General features: G+C 36.6%; 1 protein-coding gene across 1 annotated transcript in view; it reads right to left on the bottom strand.

Annotated features, from left to right (window-relative positions):
- Positions 1-2,382: 2,382 nt before the first annotated feature.
- The window catches only part of RBMS3 (RNA binding motif single stranded interacting protein 3), a 444,163-nt gene continuing 419,221 nt past the window's right edge, over positions 2,383-27,324 (bottom strand). The window contains exons 11-12 of the mRNA XM_026708139.2: positions 13,753-13,833; positions 2,383-2,514 (exon numbers count right to left, since the gene is read on the bottom strand). Of these exons, the coding sequence (XP_026563924.2) occupies positions 2,383-2,514; positions 13,753-13,833 (213 nt within the window). The remainder of the gene's footprint in view (positions 2,515-13,752; positions 13,834-27,324) is intronic.

Genomic DNA, 27,324 nt, shown 5'->3' with positions numbered 1-27,324 from the left:
GTTTGTTTGTTTGTTAACCCTAAAAAGTCAGTCTGTTGAACTTCAGCATCAGTTGATCCAGGTGTACATACATTGGAATCCATTTGCTTTTCTTCTGCAAAACATTGAGGGCTCACCTTGAAAGCCTTTGACATCCTTAAAATTAAGGCAATTAAGATTCAATATAAATCTTCCCTAAACATTTCTTTTTTAAAAAAATCACACACATATGCAAACAAATTCAAAAGGAAAGACACAGTTGATTTCAACAATGGAGAAAGAATTAGCTGGATTCTTGAGGAAGACCACTAGTTTTCATCTCAGCTTTCTTCCTCTTATTATCACCATTCTTGGTTTTTTCGGAAAAAAAATAAAACAAAATAAAGCAAACAAAACAAAACAAACAAAAACTATAAATGTACAGTTCCAAGTAAATTCTGAATTTCAAATGTTCATTCAGATAAAATATTAACATAGTATTTTGTCATGTTTTCCCCTTTAATTAAAAAAAAATAGCAAAAATACAACTTTTAGACTATATGACCAAACAATTCCACAGCACACAGAAACACTCTTGCTGGATAAAGTAGGGAAAAAATGTCACCGCCTGTGCAAATGGGAAGCCATCTTCTTGTTCAGTGAAGTTTTTTTCATTCAAGGCAAGCTTTGCTGACCGACATTTTTCAGGTCTATTCATTGTCTCTGAAAAGAATGAATTAAAACGTTCATTTAAGTAAAAATATCTGTCTTTTAAAAATATAATTTCTTTTAAATTCTGTTGAAGCTAAATTTCCTTAGCCTAGAGAGAATGAATTATGAGCATAAATTCAATTATTTGTAATTTTTAAAAAAATTAGTTTGAAGGTCACTTAATGCAGAACATGTCATTTCTCATGGAATTTTTGGGATTTCAATAATTTCTTTGAAATATTGCAAGAATGTAGCACATCATGGCGTAGCATAATTTGAAAGAATACTTAGGATGAAATGAACATCATTGTTGGCAGTTGCCAACATAATTCCAAAACATCCTGACAAATTAATTGCAAGGAACTGGTAGGAACCCATGAATGCCCATCTCCTAATGTTGTTCATTCCCTGAACAACAAATGTATTTGTCTCTTGTACCTATAAATAAGTTAAACTTACTGAAATTTTGCTTTGGCAATATATACAGCTCTGAATTCTACTCAATAATTTTTTTAAAAATCTTAAAGTCTACCTGGATTACTTGAAGGAGCTCTTGAGCCATGTCATGATAAAAGTAGATTGCTAATGTCGAATGGCTATACTATAATATTTATTTGGGAATACTATATCATTGTGAAAGAACTGCTGCTAAATTTTTAAAAATGCCTAGGAATTCCAAATATTAATATTTCTGTAATTCAGTCAATTCCTTTGAACCCTAAATGGCAGTACCAAGTCAATGTTGGCTGATCTCAGCAAGCTAAGCAAGCTTTGACTAGTACATGGATAGGAGAAGACTGGGAAACTGCAATGCTTTAAACTAGACTTGGAAATTGGAAAAAAAAATCCCAAAAGACAATGGCAAAACACTTTTATACTGGTGTAAAGTAAACTATGTGGAAAAGTTCATGAAGTAACCAGGATGGAGCTCAAATCAAGGGAGACTTTACCTTATTCATATCAGTGAGGTAACAGACTTCCCTTCCTCCAAGAAAACTTCCTGTTTTTGCATGAGGATTGTTTTGGTTTTATATTTTTCCAACGAGAGACCATTCTTAGATCAGTGGTTCACATAGATATAAAGAGGTGGATACTTTGGAAGCTGGTTTCTATTGGATATAAAATTAAACACACCTCTGATTTTGATTTGAAAGAAAAGCAGGCTGCATATTTGACCCAAAAGTTTTCAAACTTTTTTTGAAAGGATTTGTAAATGATTTTTGCCTGCCCCATGATAGAAACAAAACTGTATGTATGTTTCTTCATACATCTACAGCCATTCTGTCATTACATTTAGCATGTATACTGAAGTAATAAGCATGTATTACTGAAGATTAACACTTCTATCATGTCTTTATCACTCAGTTTTAGAAGGCTACATCAGTTCCCTTAGCTCAATCTGCACTGTTACTTTCAAGAAAGTCCCACCTAATTAGATGGCCTTAATATGTGAACAGGATTATAATTCTTTATATAAATTGAAATAGCACCCACCCACTTTTTAATGTTGCTTGATGACAATCTTGAATTGTTTATCTGTGTATCTATAGACAGCAAAATATTATGTAACATAAAATAGAAAAATGATTGATATTTAGCCTATCATTCACATCTATTCATCAGTTTCAAAATGGTTATGTGGATATTGACATTGTTAATGAATCTGGAATTGTGTTTAAGAAAAAAACCTGATTTTAGTGGAATTAAAATATCTTACTTTGACTGTTGGTATGAATATGTAGATGCATGTTCACTGGATGTTTCGACAGCTATCTGTTGCTGTTGACCATTGGATTCCTGTGATGAAGATGCTACTGTCTGTGGAGAGGTATCAGCAACTACACCCTGAAGAACATAGAACAAGGTGTCAAACTTGTGACCCTTGGGCCAGATGTGTCATGTGTTGGCCTTCCCCTGCACAGTTTAGCAAAGGAAAATAAAGTCCTGATATGGGCAGTGGTGGGGTTCAAAAAATTTAACAACCACTTCTCTGCCCTAACGACTGGGTGGGTGTGGCTGGGTTGTCATGTGACTGGGTGACATGGCTAATTTGATTGGTCTTCACCTTAGGAAATTTCTCCTTAATCTAACTCACAGTAAAATATCACTGTTCTGATATTTAGAATAGAATAAAATAGAATAACAGAGTTGGAAAGAAATGGGAAGTCTTCTAGTCCAACTCCTTGCTTGGGCAGGAAATCCTACACCACTTCAGACAAATGGTTATCCAATCTCTTCTTTAAAATTTCCAGTGTTGGAGTATTTAATCTTCTGGAGGCAAGTTGTTCCACTGATTAATTGTTCTGTCAGGAAATTTGAGGGGCTCATACAAAAATGAGGGAGTCAATCTAATGGTGCATCAAAGCACCAAAAGGCACAACAAGAAACAATGGATGGAAAGTAACTAAAGAGAGAAGCAACATAGAATTAAGGAAAAATTTCCTAAGAGTGAGACCAATCAACCAAGTTGTGGGTGCTCCATCACTAGAGGCTTTCAAAAAGAGTGAGGAAAGTACACCCCAAAGGACAGTGCCAGGAACCACTAAAACAGTGCAGAAAACTCAAGAGACATTCCCCTTTAAAAAAAAGTCAACCCCAAAGCAAACACAGCAACTGAGAGGGAAACTAAGAGCAGTTGCTCATGCTAATTGAAAGCCTGGGCATGCTGTCAAAAGCCATTAACCCTTCCAACTCTATTATTCTATGTTCTCTATGTTCTAAATTGGATGCTTCACAGCAGAAGCAATATAGCTGACTGGACCACACATGCATTAAATTCACAGCCTGTATGATCAAGCTGCATCATTGTCCCTTCCTGTATCTTTTCCCCCAGGAAGAAACAAGAAGTAACGAACACTGCAGCAGCTATAAAAGATCTTGGAGAACTCCAGGGAGTATCAGCTGATCAGAGAACTATTACTCTTTATAATGATAATGTTTGTAATCTTGTCCTTCTTCCTGAAAGGAAGGGCTTAATCCCATCCCTAGATGACTAATTGATGGGTTTCCCTGCCCAATCCTGTCAATTTCTGTTTATTGACTTGATTTAGCATGTATCAGCTGCATTTCAGCTGCAACTATTAAGTGGATCTTCCCTGTCTTCCTGGAACTATTGACTGAAGGGAGAGAGAGAGAGAGAGAGAGAGAAAAATATCTCCTGCATTTTATTTTTAACCAGTTCTCCGAACTGCACAAGCAATTAACTAATGGTTCGGGCAAACCAGTGAGAACCGGCTGAATCCCACCTGTGGATATGTCATGTGACACTGCCGTGATGACTTGAGTTTGACACCCTGACACAATGCATCTTATAATTTTGACTACAATCAATAATTGTAGAATACAATAGCCAGCACTTAACTAACTTCATTATTTAAGGGCAGTGGTACCATTTTTTAATTTGTCAATCTCAGATATAACAGGAGTCATGGGTTGCTAAACTGTTTATTTGTATTGCCTTGGTTACAGTCACAACTCTATTATTAGGACATCAATGTTATAAAGTTTCAAAGAAAAACATACTATGGTCCATTTTGCACCAGCTGCTAGAATAGTATATATTTATAATGAAACCCTGATATACTCTAGACTGCTATCATTTAACAAGACAGTCTCATTTGGATCTCATCAAAAGAAAATTAATTTATTTGTTCTTTCAGTATTACTGAGATTGTAATTCCTTGATTGGGGTAATGTTTAGGGCTTGGTTATTTGTATAATATACCACGACGGCACTATTAAAGCCAACCACTTTAACACATTCTTTGGCTCAGTATTTGTAAACAGCAATGGATCATGCCCAGTATTTCCTAGTCGAACCACAGACAACTACAATGATCTAATACATATCAATTTTACAAAAGACAATGTTGAAAAAGCACTATGCAATCTAAAACCATCTCTATCTATTGGACTGGACAGGATATGTGCCTACTTCTTAAAAAAAGCTATCCACTGCCATAGCCGAACCTCTAAGCATAATCTTTGAAAAATCCTTCAGGACTAGCTCCTTGCCAAACCTATGGTCATCCCCAACAAGCCACGGTCATCCCCAACTTCAAAAAGGGAGACCCCAGTCTAGTTGAAAATTACAGACCAATCTCTTTATGCTGCGTCACCTGTAAAGTCTTGGAATCAATTATTAACCAATCCATCATCCTCCACTTAGAAACAAACAACCTACTCTCTAATAAACAATTTGGTTTCAGGAAAAAAACTATCATGTAATCTACAACTCTTACACTGCAAAAACATATGGACTACACAACTCGATCAGGGCAAAGCAATAGACGCAATCTACATAGACTTCTATAAAGCCTTTGATTCAGTGGTACATGACAAACTACTCCTAAAACTAAAATCATACAGTATCTCTGGACACCTCCATAACTGGATAGAAGCATTCCTGTAAAACAGACAACAAATGGTCAAAATTGGGAGAATCCTATCAATTCTGTACCTATCAACAGTGGTGTCCCTCAAGGCAGTGTTCTAGGACCAACTCTTTTCATACGCTACATAAATGACCTCTGTGATCATATCAACAGCAACTGCATTCTCTTCGTTGATGATGTAAAGCTATTCAACACCACAGACAATACTGCTACCCTTCAAAAAGACCTTAACTATGTATCAAAATGGACAAACAAATGGCAACTTCAAATCTCAACAAATAAATGCTCTGTCCTACATATTGGCAAAAAAAAAAATCAGAAAATAAAATGCAGGCTGAATAGTCAAGACCTTGTTGATGATCCAAACTCTGTCAAGGATCTTGGAGTACTCATCTCTAATGACCTAAGTGCTAGAGCCCACTGTAACTACATAGCCAAAAAGGCATTAAGAGTTGTTAACCTAATCTTACATAGCTTTTTCTCTGGTAATATTACACCAATAACTAGAGCATACAAAACATTTGCTAGACCAATACTTGAATACAACTCATCAGTCTGGAACCCACTTTACATATCTGACATTAACACAGTTGAGAAAGTCCAGAAATATTTCACAAGAAGAGTTCTCCACTCCTCTGCTCATTGCAGAATACCTTATGCCACCAGACTCGAAATTCTAGACCTAGAAAACCTAGAACTACGCCACCTTCAGTCCAATCTAAGTATAGTATATAAAATCATACATTGCAATGTCCTACCTGTCAATGAATACTTCAGCTTCTACCATAACAACACAAGAGCAAACAATAGATACAAACTCAAGGTTAATCGCACCAAACTTGATTGTGAGAAATAAAACTTCAGCAACAGAGTGGTCAATGTCTGGAATACTCTACCTGACTCTGTGGTTTCTTCCCCAATCCCCAAAAACCTCTTTCCTAAGAGGTCTGTAGGGGGTGTGCATAAGTGCACCAATGTGCCTACCACCCCTGTCCTATTTTTTTCTTTTTTCTTTTCTTTTACTTATATGTATCCATGTATTCATAACTATGTTTTTACTTATACCTATTATCTTGTAAACAATTGACAAAAATAAATAAATAAAAATAAATAAATAATATTAATTCTGGTATTTTGGTCTTTTTCATTAGTTTTAACTTCTTGGTTGTTTCTTTCGAATGTTATGAAGATGTGTTTATTTCTATGTGCCTATTGATGGCTGATTTGTCTGAGTGCCACGATTCATAAATTATCTTGCATTTTTGGATTTAGCTTGGTCTAGGACGCTTACAATTTCCAAGTTGAAAGTATGATTGAGTCTATCCATGTGTTGTGCAATTCAGGCATTTTCATCATGTCTTCTGATTGGTAATTAGTGTTCATGGAGCACTCTCCTGATCTTCTGCCTGTATGTATATACTAGCTGTTACAATCAGTGGTGGGATTCAAAAATTTTTTTACTACTGGTTCTGTGGGTGTGGTTTGGTAAGCGTGGTGTGGCTTGGTGGGAGTGGCTTGGTAAGTGTGGCTGGAGAAGGATATTGTAAAATTTCCATTCCCTGAGTAGAGCATTGTGAGTCAGTTATGACTCAGATGTAATAGTAAATGAAAATGCAATAAGTATCAGTTAGTAATGATTATTAGAACTATCAAATTCGATAACAAATGGAATGTGTTATACACAGTATTGTTTTTGTATTTTTTAAACTTGTATGTTTTTAATCTTTGTAAATAAAGTTTGTTTGAAAATTTTAAAAAAAAACTCCATTCCCACCCTACTCCAGGGGAAGGATACTGCAAAATCCCATTCCCTCCCAACCCCACTAATCTGCTTTCCAGCTCTGTTCTCCTGTGCACAAAAGAAGACCCAGCCAAGTCAGCTGGACTCGGCAGGCAGAGAATAGGTGGCGGTGGGGCCAGTCAGAGGTGGTATTTTCCAGTTCTCCAAACTACTTAAAATTTCCATTACCGGTTCTCCAGAACTGGTCAGAACCTGCTGAATACCACCTCTGGTTAAAATCCTTACAATGTAGTTGTACAAGATTCCTGATTTTTCTTCTGAAGCTACTGGGTCTTTTGGTTTACTTATTTTATAGGCTTCAGTTGATTGGGTGCTGGGTTGATGCCGCATTGTAGTTCATTCTAAAGCTATTAATAAGACTAAAATACTAATACTGCTTTTATTTCAAGACTACAATAATAGAATCCTGCAAGTTTATTTTTATTTAAGTAAATGTAAACTGATAAAATATACTCAGAAATAATGACTTAGCCTGAACTGTCCCTAATTAATTAGAAAAAGATCTAAAAGTCACATGGGCATTTTCAGAGTGGGACAAAAGCATTTCGTCATAGATAATCCACGTCTGATCTAAAGAATTCACTGAATTGAACTGAACTTCGATAGAGAACAGGTCTTAGCTCAATATTAACTCAAGATTGTAGTGATGCCTGCAGCAGGGGAATGACAGTGGAGAAAAGAAATCTTCTGATTATGACCACTCCAGAGGCATCTGATTGGCTACATGAGAAACACAATGCAGATTGAAACGGGTCTTGGCCTAATTAGGGGACAATGTCTTATGTTTTTTAAAAAAGAATTAGGTTTATGGCACACAACATGTAATATTCATCTCTTGCTCTGTATTGCGATTTAGAAACATTTAAAATCATATAAGTATAATACAATTGTAATATAGCAGTGTATACAATTTAACACTGCATACATAGTTGCTAAGAATTTGACAAAATAACATGCTTATAGAATTAGTTTTCTAATATAACGGAATAAGAGAATTGGAAGGGACCTCAAAAGTCTTCTAGTCCAACCTGCTGCTCAAGCAGGAGACCTATACTATTTCAGACATGTGGCTGTCCAGCCTCTTCTTAAAAGTCTCCAGCGATGGAATATCCACAATTTCTGAAGGCAAGCTGTTCCACTGGTTAATTGTTCTATTAGGAAGTTTCTTCTGAATTCTAGGTTGCTTCTCTCTTTGATTAGGTTCCACCCATTATTTCTTGTTTTGTCTTCTTGTGCTTTGGAAAATAAGTTGACCCCTTCTTCCTTGTGGCAGCCCACTAAATATTGGAACACTGCTATCATGTCACCCTGAGTCCTTCTTTTCTGTAGATTAGATATACCAAATTCCTGCAACCATTCTTCATATGTTTTAGTCTCCAGTCCCCTAATCAACTTTGTTGTTCTTTTCTGCACTCAACATGTTTTATAATATGGTGACCAAAACTGGATGCAGTATTCTAAATTTGGTCTTACTAAGGCTTTATGAAGTGGTACTAATACTTCATGTGATAGTGATAGTAATTCTATCTCTCTATTAATGTTTTTGGTTGCTGCCTCATACTGCTAGCTAAGTAATTGTCCACTAGGATTCCAAGATCCCTTTCACAGTTACTGCTATTGATCCAGGTTTCACATTTGGTTTTTTTTGGTGTGTTTTTTTTGCTTATATGTAAAAACCTTACTTTTCTCTACACTGAATTTCATTTTGTTAAATAGGGCTGAGTGTTCAAGTATGTTGACATCCATTTGAATCTTAAGCCTATCTTCTTGGATGTTGGCTATTTCTGCCAGTTTAATGTTATCTGCAGATTTTATTATTTTCTCTTCCCTCATCTAATCATTTATTAAGATGTTGAAGAGTACTGGCATAAAATGGAATCTTGCTTTTTTCCTCCATGTAGATGTAGCTCATTAAGGACTACACATTCAGTGCTGTTTGTCAGTAGTTGCAAATCCATCTGGTGTTGATATTGTCTATCTGATATTTATTTTTAACTTACCAAGAAGTAGGTTATGGTCTACTTTGTCAAATGTCATACTGAAATCCAAATATACTCTGTCCACTACATTTTGCAAGTCCATTAATTTTATCACTTTGTCAAAAATGAAATAAGATTTGTTTGGCATGATCTGTTTTTGACAAACCCATGTTGCCATCTAATTTTGCTTGCTTCTAGGTGTTCATAGATCTCATCTTCCATTTTCAAATTTAATAGAAAGTTATATAGTTTTTAATCAGTTTTTCATTCAACAATATCTGATCGAAGATGGTCTGTTCTTTAGAAAAAGAACCTGGTTTTTATAGGTGTTTATAAATCTGTTGCTTGATTATCTTTTCAAGGATCTTTCCAGCTATTGATGTCAGGCTGATTGTCTGTTTCCTGATTCTGCTCCTCCCCGCCTCTTTTTTTTTTTTTTTGAACATGGGAACCACATGCTCTTTTCCAGTCCACTCCTCAGTGATCCAGCATCTTTGAAAGACGTGGTTCAATGATTTTGAGATCACATCTCTATCAGTTCCTTTACAACTCTGGGATTGAATCCATCAGATCATGTAAATTCATCTAGAACATACTTATTTTAATTTGTATTCCTAGTCTGTCTTTTATGTTATGTTTTTGATAGATTGGGCTGGATTATCTTTTTGCATGAAGACAAGTGCAAAGATGAATTAAATAGCTCTGCTTTCTCTCTATTGCTTGTTCAGCTTTTCTGACTTCATCTTTGCAAGTTTGGATTATTTGTTGATATTCTGCCTTAGTTATGTGTCCCTCTTTCCTTTTTTTTGTACTTATACTTTTTGTCTTTCAGTTTATCAGAGTATACTTTGTGTAACCATGCTAGTTTCTTCTCGGATTTCTTGTTTTTCTGTTTCAGTGCTATTGAGCTGGACATATTTTTGAGAGTTTCCATAGTTTCTTGAATTTTTTCCTCCTTTAATATTTTCATCCATGGAATCCTTTCTAAGCTCCGTCTGTTAAAATCAGATCTTTTAAATGCTTTGATTATGTTTTATTGTTTGTGTTTGCATTATATTAAATTCCAATATGACATGATTAGTCTCCTGCAAAGTTCTGGCCACTTCAACCCCTTCTATCACTTCTTCTCTGTTAGGAAGACTTAGATATAGTATAGCTGTCTCTCTATTTCCCTCTTCTACATTTGGATGACAAAGTTGCCAGCCTGTTGATCAGGGGTGGGATTCAAATTTCTTAGCAACCGGTTCTGTGGGTATGGCCTAATTTGTGGGTGTGGCTTGGTGGTCATGTGACTGGGTGAGCATGGCTTGTATGCAAATATTATAAATATTTATGTAAATATTGATTTTTTTTTTTTTAAAAAGAGCAACTTTTACCCAAAAGCAGGCAAAGCAGGCAGGCAGATTGAGTTGCTCACAGAATCACAGATTCACTTAGAGATTTATCTATCTGCAATCGGCTATCTGAATCTGCACTGAAAAGCTTCAGTCCTGTGGCTCTGCTTTTAGATTATTTATAAAGCAAGAAATCCAAGGATTTCCTGGTTTCTAGCTAATCTAAACCTCCTGGCAGAGCAGAACAGCTGATGGTCAGGGAAAAAAAAAAGGAAAAATAGCAACTTACCAAACAGGCAAGTTGGATGGCTCGCATGCCAGGTAAGGAGTCAGTGGGCAGGGAGGGTTGGAGCCAGCCAGTGGAGTGATTTGCCGGTTCTCTGAACTGGGGACAATCCTGTGTGCAGTATTTGCAAGAAATCATCAGCTGTGCTGCCTGGACCACTGACAAGCACTGCGCTCGGGTGCTCAGCATTTGAAAATCCTCATTTCCTGCTTTTTCAACCTCAGTTGTGCTGTGCAAAATAGCTGAGGAGGGAAAAGCAGGGAATAAAGGACAGCCTAAAGCCGGGGCAGGCGGGTGGACCAAACACCGAACCGGTTCGGTGTCAGCTCCTCTTTGTAGCTACAAGTTCTATCGAACTGGGCCGAACTGGTAGCATCCCACCTTTGCTGTTGATCTCTCACTTGATACAGAGTTTGTTTCCCAGTTGATGTCAGGCAGTTAAAATTCTCCATTACTTAACTGATTATTTCTCCATTTGTTAACTGATTAGCAAAAAGGTATATATTTCTTCTGGGAGTTGGGTGACCCACTGTATATACCTATGACAATATCTTTTTTTCATTTTATATTGACCAATATGTATTTCAGGAGGCTTTCATTCATGGTTTTGTGCATTTTGTAGAGATGCAATGCTCTTACATATATTGCAACCTCACCTCCTCTATTGTTAGATTTGTTACTTTTGAATAGTTTGTATCCTTCTATTATACATCATGAGTTCACCCCACCAAGTTTCAGTAATGTTTAAAGTAAAATTTAAGTTTATCTTGTTTGTTCACCAAACTTTGAACACATGTGGTTAGGCATTTGAGTTCTTTATCTTTGACATACGGTTTCTTGTATCTCCTACTTTATATCTGAGTTTTTCTTCCTTTCTATCACTTCCTATCTCATTGTTTGATTGGTTGTTTTTGGGATAAAGCTTGGGATCAGATCCTAAAGATCATAATGATATCTATGAGGAAAGTTTTTCTTTTTTCCAAGTCCTGTTTTGTGGTCGCTCTTGGCTTTAGCAGTTGCTAGTAGTTCTTATCGTTGTGGTAAGATGGAATCAAAATATTCTTTGAAGTCTTTTTTCCTTTGTCTAAAGAGATAGTATTTGTGCCATTTCTTTTTTTTAAATAATTTTTTTATTAATTTTCAATAAACAAAGATACACAAACAAAACAAAAAACATAAAACTTCTTTTTGGAAAGCGGCTTAGTCCCGGGTTACATCTTTTTGTACAGACATAAATTCGAATTCATGCTCACTTTATATCCCATTTCATATCTTATTAACCATTCTACATTTTCTATATAGCTTCTCCCCTCTTTTCATTCTCTTACTTCTGTTTTATTTATTTCATCTCAATTTAAATCATTATGCTTATATCTTTTGTCTGTTCTGTTTCAATTATCTATTATCTTTTCTCATTAACACAAAATTTCTCCTGTAATCACTGATTGAAGTATGATGCCTTTTTATCTTTCCCCTAAATTTAACACTTAAAATAATATATAATTTTCATTCTGATTCTGCTTAGTACAATCTAAAGCTATGTACTATATTTTAAAATGAAAAAGAATAATAAGTTTATAATATAATTAAAACAATAATCCATAGCAAATTAAACTCTATCATTAAATCTTAAGCATTTTACACATTCCTTTTAATATTTTATCCCATTTTATAATCATATAATGTTCCAGTTTTCTAACTTTATTTCAAATATAAATACAACAATACAGTCTTATGTACTTCTGCAGATTCTCTTTTTTAATTATATTTTTACCCATTATATCTGAATAAATCCTGTTTCTTTACATCTTGTTTCAAACCATTGTAACTTCTCTTCCTTTTTTCCCTTCCTTTCTTCTCCAATCTAGCCTTTTTATTCCCTTGCCTCTTGATCTCCACCCTCTTCTGTATTCCTCTTTTCTGTTGCTTTCTGAATTATATCAATTTTTCACCTTATTTTTCCCTTTTTTGGTTGTTTTTTTAGGTCTTGAATTCTCCATTCTCTTTTCCCTCTTTCCCTTTTCTTCCCCAGCTAGAGTTGTTTGTTCATTAAAGATGGCTTCTTCTTCATCCCAATCTTCTTGTTCTTGTAGTTTCTGATAGGTAGAAATCGCCATTTCTAAAAAATGAAAAATAGATCCAGAAGAGCCCTTCCCTTCTTGTTCCTCTTCTTTTAGCTTTTTAAATTCCATTTTCAGTTCATCAACAAGTAATGCCATTGTGAAAAAAATTTTAAACAACCCAAAAGTTTTTAGTCTTTCAAATAATAATTTCCAAAGGTCCCAAAGTCACCAAGCAATCCAAATACACACAGACTGTTTCATTTAGCACTTTCTTCTTTTTATACTTTCTCTTCCTGGGGTTGCAGTTCAGTTGCAAAGTTCCAATTAGAATATATCTTTTAGAAGTCTTGTTGCAATTTAGCTCTGATCTTATAAATTCCAAGCAGCCTCCTCCAGCAAAATCTTAATATTAATTCTTTTCCTCTCCCTTCCCACTTATAGCAAAAAAAGGTTGTTGTTTTTTTCCCCAATGTTCAGAAATCTTTATTGTCCCCTTGGCTTTAATTTTCCAATTTGATTACCTGCTGATGCCAAAACAGGTTTTTCCGATTTCTCTTCATCTGCTATCACCGTAAGGAAGGAGAGTGAGAAAAAGCAAACTTTCCCTTTTTACTTTCATTCACTGCTTTTTCTGATCTTCTTCGGGAGCGATGTATCTTTAATGAAACTTAAATTCCAGGGTATTTAAATGTTACTTGTTATCCCGGTCCGCCAAAGACTTTCACTTTCTCAGCTTCCTCCTGCACATTCTTATCCGGATGAAAGCTTCTTTGTGGCGGCCATTGCTGACCGCCACTCCACCGCTTTCGGAAAAGGGAGTTAAGCCAGCTGAGGAGGGGGGTTGCTATTCCTCCGGACCCCTGCCGGATCTCCCCTGTCTTCAGTTACCTCTACGGGGTAACTAATAGCCCTCAAATCCGGCTGGATTGGGGGCACTCCAGCAGCGAGCGCAGCAGAAACCGCACACAATCGCGGATTCCTGCCGCCCCCAAAGCCTTGCAAACCGGAAGTCTCAGCATTTGTGCCAGTTCTTAACCTATGAGCAAGAAGCTATCCATGGAATATTCCATCTTGTCTTGGATGAAAACAAAAACTAAGCATCTACCTATTTCTTCAAGGATACAGTTTTTTTTAAAAAAATATTTTTTAAAACTCTTAAGATTTTCATCCAAATGATTAAAACAATGCAGACTTTACCTGCATAAAAATATACAAGATAGACTTACTTCAAGAGGGACAGCTGTTGGAGGCACAGGAGTGTACTGGGGAATATAGGTCCCTTGCATAGGTGCAGCAGTCATCATATACTGGAAGAAGAAGAAATAATCATTATTATATAACTAGAGCATCCTAAAATTGGAAGAGAAGGATTCAGGCCAAATATTTTTATATATTTATTTTAGCTATATCATAGAGGAAGGGAATAAAAGAAAGTCAATCTTGTTGGATTAAATGAAATGGTCACTATACTGTACCCAATTATATACAGTACTGAATTTCACACAGTGAAATGACTCCAAATCTTCTGAACAACTATAGGTGAGGTGGTGGTTGTAAATAAAATAATTCTTTAAAAGTATAGTATGCAGTGCCTTTATCATGGCTGAATAAACTTCAATCAATATTGCTAACCAGCAGTAAACAGTTTATACAACTGAAATACCATGCAGCAGAACTGTTTTTATACTAGTCTTATAATAAACATAAACATATGAGTTATTTCATGGAATAAATAATAGGGTTTTTAAAGTTGTATTGATTTCAGCAGGAAAATGACTCATTGGATGCTTTTTCCCAACTGAAAATCATTAATGCTGGAATTGCTTTAAACTGTTTGGCTCAAAGCAAATGTAATAACAGAATCTACTGATATATTAAAGTATGTGCAGATTTTTTATCATTCCTTTAAACCTAGGGCCAAATCTGGATTTGCTGATAATAATGTTAATTATTGCATTTTAAAAGAAAATATGGATGATTTGCAGAGATAGGAAAAGGTTTTCATCAGGATTATAATATAGAAAAATGAATGTTATTTTCTAAAATCCCAAACAGCTCCTTTCACATGTTTACTATTTGGTTTAGAAAGAAGGTTCCACTGGTATTAATGAGGCTGTCTTCTGGGACACCAGCATTGGTTTGGTGTAATGGTTAAAGTGCTAGACTAGAAACTGGAAGAGTGTAAATGCTTTCCTTAGAATGGAACTTGGCCAGATGATTTTGCGAAGTCATACTCTCTCAGCCCTGCCCCATAGTGTTGTTGTGGGAAGAAGAGGAGCAGGCGTTATGCATGCATCTTTGAACTATAAAAATAAAGGTAGGCTATAAATTTAATGAATAAATGTGTGATGGCAGAGTAGGAACACAGAGGAATAGAAAAAAAATATAAAACATTAAAGCATTAATTTAAAAAACGGATGCTTGAATTTCTACATATTTTCACTTTTGTAGAATGCAAGAAAAAACTGAAATGTGTTTGACCCAATCTCCCAAAAATATCATGCTCAACACAACATGTTTATGGGCTAAAGGTTTTTTTCCCAAATGACATTTGATCTGAAAAAGTAAAAGAAATGTCTGACACCATAATTACTCCTCTTTAATAAATGGTCTGGAGATTAGAACTAAATACAATATTTTCAGCATATCTTCTCTGGCATGGATTTGTCATTTTTACACACACACACACACACACTATTTATATGATTTGGAGCAAAACCAGAGTATATTTAAAACATTTATATGACTATCCAACTCAGCCAAAGTAACTCTGAGCAGCAAATGAAGCAAACCTCACCCCCAATATGTAATACATATGTTAACAAACAAAAATAAAACAATAAATGGTGATTCAAACAGCAATAACACCTAATCAGAATTTTAATGTCCCAAATGCTTTGGAAAAAAGATTTTGACAGCATTTCTAAAAGCCAGAATAACAACCAAATGTCAGGAAGAAGATTGTTTTGAAAGATGAGAGCCATCATCGAGAAGTTGATAAGAATCTGGAATCTCATAAGATCACATTATTTTAATGAAGTGAGTGACTCAGAGCATAGCTTCCTTATCACAAGATGTAGGACAACATGTATCATAGGCAGAAGATGGTTCCTTGTGTAACTTGATTGTATGCCATATGGGGTTTTAACGGGGACAACCAGCACCTTTAATTGCTAGTTTGAATGGCTGAGACCCAAAGTAATTGCACAGTAATGGTGTCACATGTGGACATAGTTAAAAGCATGCATAACTACCTGCACAGTGCATTCTAGACCAATTGTAGATTCTAGATGGTTTTCAAGAGCAGTCCCATATAAGGTATATTGTAACAATCTAGCTGGGATGTGGCTAACATATGAATGACCATAAGCAAGTTCTCTAAATCCATGAAGTGGCTCATTGGCATGTACAAAAAACTTGTGCAAAGGTTGTCTTTGTCAAAGCCACAACCCAGTTTCTGTGACTTCAGGAAGAAATCCCAACTGTGCAGTTCTACCCCATACTCAAGATTGGAAACCTTCCAATTCTATAACTGAGGCACCCAAACCCCTAGACCCTCTGTTTTAGCAAGATTGATGTGAAACCTATTCATTCCAACTCATAGCCTCCAGGTGCAGAGATGGCCAGAGATACTGAAGATATGCCATGGTATAATATTGTACTCCCTTAGACAGATCTCTCTCAGGGGATTCATGTAGAAGTTAAAGAGGAGGGAGTAAAGGTCCAAACTCTGCAGAAATTCAAGAAACACCAACTGGAAGTAGCCATGAAGGAGGAAAAAGAACCCACTCTCAATGCCTTAAACTGGTCCACAAGAATACCATGGTATTGAAGGCAATTAAGATGTCAATAGAGGGCAGAATGGCAGCACTATATCCAGTCCAAGTTCACCAAAGATGAGCCACTTTTGTGATGAATATCATACAGATGAATACCTGTACTTCAGAACTATAATCTGGTTGAAAAACAGGCTAAAAGAATCTAGATAAACTACTTTTTCTAGGACTCCATGGAATTGGAGGGCAGCTACCTTCTCAACAGGTTGGAACTGGTGAAAGTCAAAATAGGACAATTCACCACAGCCAACTTGCCATAGCCATCTTGGCATGGTCATTTTGCCACAGCCAATTCACCATCTGACATTTCGCTGTAGCCAAATTGCTATGGAACAACTAGCTGTGGATAACTTGCTGCAGACAATTCCATGTGGGATAACTCAGCATGATAAATATTATCTGCCACTGTTTTTTTTTTACATTATTCCATTTTTATCAATGGAAATAATGTCAGAAAAAAAGTGGCAGATAACATTTATTGTCTTGAGTATCCCATGTGGAACTGTCTGCAGTGAGTTGTCCTGCAGTGAGTTGGCTGTGGCGAGTTGTCCCACAGCACTTTGGCCATGGGGAGATGGCCATAGTGGGTTGGCTAAGGGCAAAATGACCATGGTGACACTGTAACAAGATGGCCATGGCAAGATTGTCATGGCAAATTGAATGCAGGCAAATTGTCATAGGCCTGGTGGCAAATTGTCATAGGCCTGATGAAAGTTGTCCAATTTAGCAAAGATGAGAAGGATTTTAAGAGCCAGCAGAACAACTCTTCTCTAAATAGCTATCACCATGTAGATCCATTCACACATTCCCCCCCTGGAGTCTTTTAACCAGCCACGAGGGATATATATCAAAATAACAAGTGCATGCACCCACAGCACTGAAAATCTTGTCTATCTCTCTAAGAGTAGCAGAGTCAAACTCCTTCTAGATATCATTACAAGACTGCGCCCCAATCTTCTTCAGTGAGTTGTCCATCTAGAGTCCAACTTAGAGCAAATCTGGTTTAATTCATCAATTGTCAATAATAATTCTTACGGTTATCCTGTAAATAATATACTAACCCAGGAGGGACTGGGTTGTCCTGACTGATAGCCAAAGGGCATTGCCCCAAGATAAGTTCCAATAAAGTTCTTATTTTTCTCCAGTTGGATTCACTCTTTGTTTTCCTCCAGTGTTAATTTAAGCACCTCTTCTGCCATTTCACCCTAGAAGGCCCTTGAAAATCCTGATGGCATACTGCAATCTCTACATGCACTCTGCATAAATGTGATCCAGTCTAAAAGTTTGCCACTGCTTGAATTGAACTTTGTACATTATATGCGTATCATCACAGCAGCATCTATTCTACCCAGAAATTTTTAAAAATGAGACTAGCTGCATATCTAATTACCCAGATAGAGAAAGAGCAGAAAACATAAAATAATAAAGGAAACATATGTTCCAGAGTTCCTCCCTTCCTAACCTAGATTGTTCACTTGAATATTTTCTATGCATGAATTGCTTCTAGCTTCCAGATACCCTTCTGAAAATTCTTATCCTCAAGACCTATTGAAATGTCCTTAATTAGAAATGGGATTTTTTGACACTTTTTGACACGCTATAAGCATTACTCCTTTCCTGTGTGTTACTTATAGAAGAATTTTGCTGGAGGCAAAAAATTACTCAAATCCTTCAATGTCCTATTGGTATTAAACTGTCAAATCCCAAAACAGCTTCGTTTTGCTATAATTTCATCTATGCTCTATTCACTGACATAATACTCATAGCTGTCAGCACAAACCTCTTAATATTTTTTACCTGGTGCATTGAAAATCTAAGTGTTCTCCAAATGTGTGTGATAATTTGGAATGTATTAAAAGAGACCAAATCTGCTAATTAAAACTATCAACACTGAAAATGGTTAATGTTTTAAACATTAATTCTAGTTTAAATGTTCTTCACTATGGCTTTTCTAAATTAATTCAAATAGTTTCTTTGATGGACCTATAAGTCAAAATATACTGTTTCATGAATGTTATTCAGCAGCATAAGAAGCGGCAACGAGGCCAGGTGAGCAGGTGGCAGGAAGGTCAAGCCAGCAAGTGGCTCTTGGATCAGCTGCTTGAGCTCAGCAGGAGAAGTGGAGGCAAGGTCAGGCAAATGGATGGCTCTCGGATCAGCTGCTTGGGCTTGGCAGCCAAGTGGCAACAAGGCCAGGCGAATGAGTAGCCAAGGAAGGCCAGGCGAGCTGCTGGCTCTCGGATTAGTTGCTCAGGCTTGGCAGCCAGAAAAGCAGCAGTGAGGCCAATCAAGTGGGCAGCCCGAAGAGCTTTTCTGGCTGCTGAACCTAAGTAGCTGATCCAAGAGTTGGTGGCTTGCCTGGTCTTCTGGCCATCTGCTCTCCTGGCCTCATTGTCACTTCGCTGGATGTCAAAGCTGAGCAGCTGATCGAATAGCGCTGGATTTCAAAAGCCAAGGAACTCAGTGCTACAAGCAGAAGTGCCAAGAAGCCATCGGCAAGTATCAAAGGGCACTGCTGGAGCTGAAGGGGTTTTTGCTGGTCCAGAAAAACTCCAAGGATACCGCTTCAACTGCCTCCTCTGTGGGGGCTACTGGGCTGGGAAAACTGGCAGGTTGGTGGTCATTTTGGGGAGGTTTGGCCCTGGGGTGGATGGAAAGGGAGGGAGAATGGTGAGCAGAGGGCTGGGAAAGAAAGGGAGATGAAAGGAAAGCGATTCTGAGCTCTCTCTTTGGCCTGGAGCGCTCCAACCAAACTTTGTATTCATCTTGGAGACTGAGGGAAAGGCAAGGGCTTTGGGGTGGAGAGAGACCAGAGATATTTCTTCTCGCTGAAGTTGTTTGCAAGTTTGATAGCCAGATTGATTCATGAAATAGGGATGAGGACAATGACATATGTCATTTCCTCTCCTTCCCTCCCTCCCCCGCCCTAACTTCTGCCTTTCTGCAATGGGCTTGGAAAAAAGGGTTTTGCTGAAATCAGGTGTAGGAATTTGCCACCTGCTGCCATGGAATCTGGAGATAGAAAGCATCCCAGATGTGTTTCAAAAGATTCCTCCCAGCCAGAGAAGCAAATAAAGGCCATATTTATTTATGAATTGGAATTTTCATAGGTTTATTTTGTAAGTTGATTCTGTCATTGTGTGTGTGTGCATGTGCATGTGTGCATGTGTGTGTAAAAGGCAGCACAGATCACTGATCATAACAGCACAAGAACAAGCACTAAGCACCAGATTCATAGAAGCAGGGATTTACCACACTAAATAGAACCCAAGGGGTAGATCAGTGTCTCTCAGTTGAAAGATGTGTGGACTTTAACTCCCAGAATTCCCCATCCAGCAAGAAGTTTCCACAGAAGGTTGTAGAGAATAATAGAGCTAAGAATCTGTGGAAGTTCCAGATCCAGATGGACAGGTAGGCATTAGATAATCAACCAAACACTGTAGTAGTGGACAAATGCAAGGTAATGGCCCCTCCTTCAAAAAGATAAAAGCCAGCTGTGAAGCAAACATTCTTTGCAGGAAGCAAAGACATTTTGAAACTCAGCCTCATGGACATTACAGTTAGTATTTGAAGACTCTTGTATTGTGAAATATTTCTTATCTGTGATTCTTGGCAGTTTTGTACAGTTTTGGCAAGGTTTGTGCTTATCAAAGTTAATTAGTTTGCAGCAGCCTTTTAACCAGGGATTTGTAAGACTCATTAAAAGTTTTCTGTTCCTTTGGGTTATTGTTTGTCTTACTGGAAAAGGGTTTGGGTTAGAACAGTTTTAGATTCTTAATATCACTATTTGAAAGAACAGCCTGTTGGGATCTGAATCACAGATTATCCTATTTCCTCCTGGGTTCTAATGTATACATTGTGAGCAGAACTGCTATGTTTGCAGTTAAGGCAGTTGATCTAAGAACCTATTAAACAGATGGGGTAACTTGTAAAGGTAATTTATTTACCTGAATGTTTAACTTTGTATTTATCATATATGTGTTTTATTAATGTATCTGCTTTTATCTACTAATGGAGACTACTAATGAAGAGCTATTTTCAACCTTTCCCCCCCACACAAAGTATCTAAACTGTGCTGTCTTTTGTTATTCTGAATCATGCACCTCCTTCCTCCTGAAAAGTGAAAAACATCCAATTACAGGGCTCTTGCATTTCTTTACCAATTCTTTTTTTTAAATAAAAGTTTTATTTAAGTTTTCACAAAACATACAAACACAAATAAAACATCTTTTTTTTAAGAACAGCGTGACCCCGGTTATCACTTCTCCATACAGACATAAACTCAATACTTATACTTATCTTATACATTCTAATCCATATCTTATAACTATTTTCGCAATTTTTAAATAGCTTTTCCCTTTCTTTACTTCCTATAGCCTTATTTTAAATTATCTCATTCATTTCTTAATTCAATTACATATCTTTTTCTGATTTTTAAAATCTTTCTAAACAATGTTCGTTAAACTTTTGTCTGTCCTGTTTACAATTTCATATTATCTTTTCTCATAAAACAAATTTTCCCCTGTAATTACTAGACTGGAGTGTAACACCATTGTATCTTTTTTCAAAACTTGTTTAAAAATTTAAGTTATACCTTTATAGTTATAACATCCATTTTTTTAACCTCTATTTTATAACACATACCTATTTTCAATCGAATTCTGCTTGGTACATTCCCTTAAAAATACACACTAAATTCTTAAAAGAAAAAAGTATATATGTATAACAATAGTAAATGGAATAATTATTCTATTCAAGTACAGCTCTGCCATTAATATAAATAACAATCTTTTACATTTCTATTTCTTTTAACAAACATTACCTAGTAATATCAGTTGTCTTTCACTTTAATCATCTATATTTCATATTTTACTTAGTACTGTCTTTAAACAAAAAACAAAACAATAGTTATTAACAGTAGTAAATAAAATTATTATTCTTATTCAAATTCATCTTGTCAATTGATAAAATTTTCCATGTTTCTTTTCAGTTTTTTAAACTTTCTTTTTAAATCATTGAGAGCCTTATTCTCTTTACAAATATTCCATTACACATTAATACAATTTTTTTTCTATCAATTTAATCATCTAAACATATTTTCTAACTCTTTTCTATTTCTAATATAACATCTATCCCATGCACCCTCGCAGAATCCTCTCCTTAAGTTAAATTTTAACCATTGTCTCTGTGTCTTTTAAATAGGTTTATACCTTTAATTCTTGTACGTTTTTCCTGTATCTTTATATCTTGTTTCTGTCCTTTGTAGCTTCTTTTCCTTTCCCTCTTCCCTCTTTTCTTCTCCCTCCCCTTTTTATTCCCCTTTCTTTCTGATTCTCCCTTCTGTGATCCTCCCTTCTGCTTCTTCCTGATATTATGATTGCTTTTCAAATTACTCTTTTTCTTTTGGTTGTTGCTTCAATGCTTAAGTTTTTAACTCCCTTTCCCCCTTTCTCTTTTTCACCCCGCTTAAAGTTGCTTGGTCATTAAAGATGGCTTCTTCTTTATCTCACCCTTCTTGTTCTGCCAGCGTTTCTTGTTCTTTTTTATAGTTCAAAATCTCCATTTCTAAAAATAGAAATATGAAGTCAAAAGATCCTCTTCCCTCTTGTGCTTCTTCTTTTTGTTCTTTAAGTCTTGTTTTTAACTCTTCAAGGAGTGATGCCATTTTAAAATTTTTGAAACAACCCACAATTGATTTTATTTTATCATCCAAAATTCCAGGAATCATCCAATAATCTAAAACTGTTTCTTGCTTCTTTTCTCACTTTCTCTTTCCAGGAGCTTTGTTATCTTGTAACAAAGTTTCAGCTACAATGTATCTTTTGCAAGCTTTGTCAAAATTCCACTATTGATTTTTTAATTTCCAGGTGGTCTCCTCCATTTTCCAGACTCCGCCCTTTACTTTTCTTTTTCCCTCCTCTGCTTTCTTTTTTTAAGAAAATTTTTAAATTATCCAAGAATCTTTATCCCTTTGACACTTTATTTTCAGCTAGAAATAGCCTATTAATGTCAAAATGGATTAGTATCAATTTCTGAGTCGAATCTTATTCTTTTCATTAACGTTCCAAGTCAATTAAAACTGTCAATGTGAGAGGAAAAAAAGCCAATTCCATTTCTTTTCCCTTTCTCTTTCGCCACTTAAGATCTTTTTTAGGAATAATATTAGTCTTTAAAATTCAAGTTCCAGGTACCTTAAGTAGATGTTCTCCATTCAACCTGTCAGTCAAACTTTCTCCTTTAAACTTCCTCCTGCACAATCTTGTCCAGTCGGGTTCTTCTTTGAGGTGGCCATTTCTGACCACTGCTGCAACTGGCCTTGGGAAAGGGAGTAATGGCCAACTGAGGAGGAGAGATGCGGCTCTCCTCAATCCCGCTGAAGGCTCCCCCTTCTTCACCACCTTTACAGGGTGGCCTCAGCCCCAAATCTGGGCTGCTTGGGGCACTCCAGCGGCATGGGTCAAAACCACACACAATCACGGATTTTGGTTCATCACTGAAGAAGCCCGAACCGGAAGTCCTCATTTCTTTACCAGTTCTAAGTTTCAGGTAAATCCCCAGTTTCCTCCTCTATTACAGTGAGAAGTACCTTAAGGGTTGAATTTCTCCAAATATATTAAATCAGTAGTTCTCAACCTGTGGTCTGCAGACCTCTGGGTTCCGTGAAATCTTTTTTAAAAAAATCATTTGATTTAAATCTTGAGTTAGGTCTTGGGAATCCATAACCACGATCTATGGCCACAACAGGTATTTAAAGAGGGCCTATGGCAGAGGTGGTATTCAGCAGGTTCTGACCAGTTCTGGAGAACCAGCAGTGGAAATTTGAGTAGTTCAATGGACCGGCAAATGCCACCTCTGATTGGCCTCACCCTCATTATTCTGTCTCCCGAGTCCCAGCTGATCGGCTGGGCCTTCTTTTGTTGCCTTGCACAGGAGAACAGAGTTGGAATGCAGGTTAATGGAGTGGGGAGGGAATGGGATTTTGGAGTAACTTTCCCCCAGGAGTGGGATGGATGGAAATGGAGATTTTACAGTATCCTTCCCCTGCCACGCTCATCAAGCCACGCCACACCTACAAAACTGGTAGTAAAATTTTTTGAATCCCACCACTGGCCTGTGGTGAAGAAAAGGTTGAGAAACACTGTATTAAAGCAATGAGACTAACAGAATACATTATAATCCACATTAGTTTATTAAAACATGTCATTCTATTACTTAGCACAATATATGTGTATGTCGGTACTTTTCTCATTCTCAGGTGGTACTTCTTAGTTTTTGCATATTAAAATCATGTACTGGAATTGAACGAAAACCTCAAGTATTTTTATTTTATATCATTCAACAATGACCTGAGAAATGCTCTTCTGTGGATAAAAATTATTTCCAAAGTAGGATAACTAATTTATACATTTGTTAATCAATATATCTTTTCTTTTTCCAGAAAATAATATTTCACATTCCTCAAATATTCCTACTATGAAGACCAGCTTTCACCATTTTATGATTATCATATCATATACATCTAAAGTACTCTGCTGAATTACAAAAATCAATATTGCTAATCATGAAAATAGAGTATTTTTAGAGATGAAAAAGAGACTCTGTAATTCTCTCAATTTTTGGCTGATTTCAGAAGGTAATGAATTTTGCCCCTGGAGGTACTAGTCAGTCAAGCCTTCTATTAATAATATCCCCATTCCAGCTTCAAAAAAATATAATTGTACAAACTAAGACAGCAGCTGCTTATCACTCATTCAGGTCTGAGGAGAGAAAGATTATGTTAACAGTAAAAGATCACATGAAAGGAAGCTAGAAAATAAGACTTTTGAAAAACAGGAAAGAAACAATAGAGGTTGATGCTATACTTCATTAACAAGAAAATAATAAATTTATTCTATTCTGTATACCAAAACTGTTCACAGGTACCCCTCAGGAAAATCAAGCACAGATCAGAACTGAAATATGCTCACCACTTAGCTCTGCCAGCAACAATTGATTCTCCCTCAAAATGTACTTAATCATTTAACTATAAGATATTGGAACTGTATGTATGCAATTCAATTTTTTAAAAAATGATATATTATCGGTGTTGAAAGGTAAAGCCTTTCCCTTTCGCTAGGTTCAACTTTCCTGGCTGGGAGAATGTGCAGCAGAAGGATTTGAAGCAAGCTGTGTGAAAGCTGGATCTCATTTATTGATTCAGAAAGCAAGCAGCTGTAAGAACCAGCATTCCCAGACTAGAGAATTCAAAACTGTAAGTACACCATTTTTATACCCTTCTTTCCTTTAAAGTTGATCTTTAGGCTTTTGTGTTCATGATTGCTTTAAGGGTTTTAATCCTGTTTTGTGATTGGATCCTTCCGTCCTCTCTGTTGGGAGGAAGGCAAGTGAACACTAGTGTGTTTGAGTGAGTAAATGTGTTTGAATTATTTTGTAATCCAATCTTCATTTTTAGCCCTTGGTTAGTTTGTTCTTTATAATTAATCTTTTGTGCTCGTTTTTTTTGCAACATTTCTCTTTGTGTTTAGCTAAGTTAATCTTTTATGTTGTTTTTGCAATATCCCAGGCCTTAGGTTTGTTTTTCTCTTCCTTGCTATCATCGTTTAATTTCTCTTTTCCTGCATGTCCTATTTCTCAGTATATCTTTTGTACTTTGCAATGGTTCTGGTATTTTATAAACACTTTCTTTTCTAATGTGCCTAGAGTTATAATTTGGTTTGGTTTGGTTTCTTTCTTTTGGGTATTTGTTTTACAACAGTTTTAATGGTTTCCTATTCTAATGTGCTTAGAGCTTTAATTTCTTCACCTTGGAGTATTTGTAGGATAAAGTTTGCATTTGAATGTAGTTTGTTATCTATTTGATTTCTGGTCTAGCTTTTAATAGTAACTTTGTTCCAGTAGAAGTTTCCGCCTGATCTTTCTATGGCAACACTATCTCAGTGTAGTTCCCTTCCTACATCCGTAAAAGACACTATTCATAAATTCTGTTACTCATTTTAGTGAACATTTTATTTTATTTTATCAAGCGATTATTAGGTAGCAGGTATAAGTATAAACATGGTTATGAATACATGAAATGGATACGAATAAGAAAAAAACATATCCTCAGACTTACTCCTTTTTTAAATATGTAACTGTAAAAAAGCCGTTTCTTTCAAATCTATTTTAAATTTTCCATGTGAACATAACTACCTACTGAGCCAGAATAAGTTGCATAGTGAAAGTAGTAAGGTATGGAAAGGATTTGGAAGCATCTAGCACAAAATGGAAGTCTAAGAAAAATCAAGCCTCAGTTTTACTTACTTGTAACTATTCATTGGGTGGTAGTGTATGGAAAAATCAAAGTGCTTCAAACTCAACCTAATATTTGAGCAGAATGCGATCATTAGGCACTGACACTTGTCTGTGCCCACTTCTCTCCCAGCCCTCTGTTGCAGCTGACCTTTTATCCTCTGCTGGCCCTCTGCCAGTGATTCTCTACCACCAATGATTCCCAAGCCTTCTACTCTCAACCCCTTGTCCTGGCTCATTCCTGAGGCATGTTTTACCTGGGCAATTCATTACTTGGGATAAGTAGCTGCGCCTCACAACAGCAAATTGGCCAGTGGGAAGCTGCAGGCAGCAGCGATGTGGAGGAACTGGGAGGAATGGCATGTGGCTGGGGGAGGCACTGGATAGTGGGCCACTGTAGAATGATGGGGGGGTACATTTTTAATTTTTCTTTGTCTCTTGATTGTGTTTCTCTCCTTGTCCAATACACCCCATCTTTCTAAGTGTCCTAAATAGAAGAATGGCTGCAATCCGGGGATCATGTTTTAAGTTCAGGCACATTGATTACTTTGGCAGGACAGGAAAAAGTTCTTCTCACTTGGGAGAAAAGGATGTAGAGAGAAGGAGCGGGGTTCATGAAATACCTTGACTTTTATTTAATCTTAGACCAGGGATCCCCAATGGCCCACTACCAAGCTGCAGCTTGTTCAAAACTGGGCTGCAGAAGAAATGAGCAAGTGTGCTTGCATGAAACTCCACTGATGTATATGTGTCCCTGCCACTCACATGCTCCCCCTGGCTCTTTCTTATCTTCTTCCTTCGTTCTCTTTCTTTTCCTTCCTTCCTCTGTTCTTCTCCCTCTCCGTTTCTTCCTGCCTCCTTTTCCTTCCTTCCTTCCTTATTTTCATAATCCCAAATCATTGGGCTTCTTTTATTTACTAAAATGGTGGTATGGTGACATACTTTTCAGAACAAGTAAGAACCAGTAACAGCATTATTTCATCTCTTCCAACATATGGTGGTGTTACTGTGGGAAAGATGTGAGGATATAAAAAAAAAACCAGTTACTTCAAGTTCTGACTGGAAATATAAGTGACAGTGCACTGTCAATAAAGTTTCTCTCAGGAGTAAATTTCACAAATGAGAAAAATTTATATAAATAAAGTATTTTATTTAGATGTCTAAGAAATGATGTCTATTGTTCAAAAAATGCCATTACTATCCTGTCAATCCCAAGGACACCACAAAGTCCCTGGTAGATCCAGGAGAAGCCCTTTTTTCTGGCGGCGGAGAGGCAGCCATTAAACTGCTGAAGCTGGGACAGCTCTGGAACGGAAGAAAGCTGGAAAGAAAGTGTGTCAGTTTGGTGAGATAAATTTCTACTTACTATTTTTTGGAGAGGACACCCTAAAAGACTTAAAGTGACATTAAAAAGGAAGATAAAAGAGGTTAAGTGGCAAGATTAAACTTAAATTGAACTGAAGGTTTTTTTTTTCCTTTTTATTGGAACTTGGCATTTGGTAAAAGCTTCTCAATTTTAAACTGGACTGGTCTTTTTTCTAATTTTCATTTTTTTAAATAACTCCGCTCCGCTACTCTTAGAAGGGAAATCTGGTGGGCTCTCGAAAGATGTGGGAGTGGTCCTCATGGGAATGCGGTGGGGAAGCAAGGTGAGTGTGAAAAGGTCGCCGCGGT

This window comes from Pseudonaja textilis, chromosome Z (assembly GCF_049901715.1).
Source record: "Pseudonaja textilis isolate UNSWEBS1 chromosome Z, rPseTex1.2, whole genome shotgun sequence".
NCBI classification, from domain to species: domain Eukaryota; kingdom Metazoa; phylum Chordata; class Lepidosauria; order Squamata; family Elapidae; genus Pseudonaja; species Pseudonaja textilis.
This window is presented reverse-complemented; position numbering and strand designations above follow the sequence as displayed.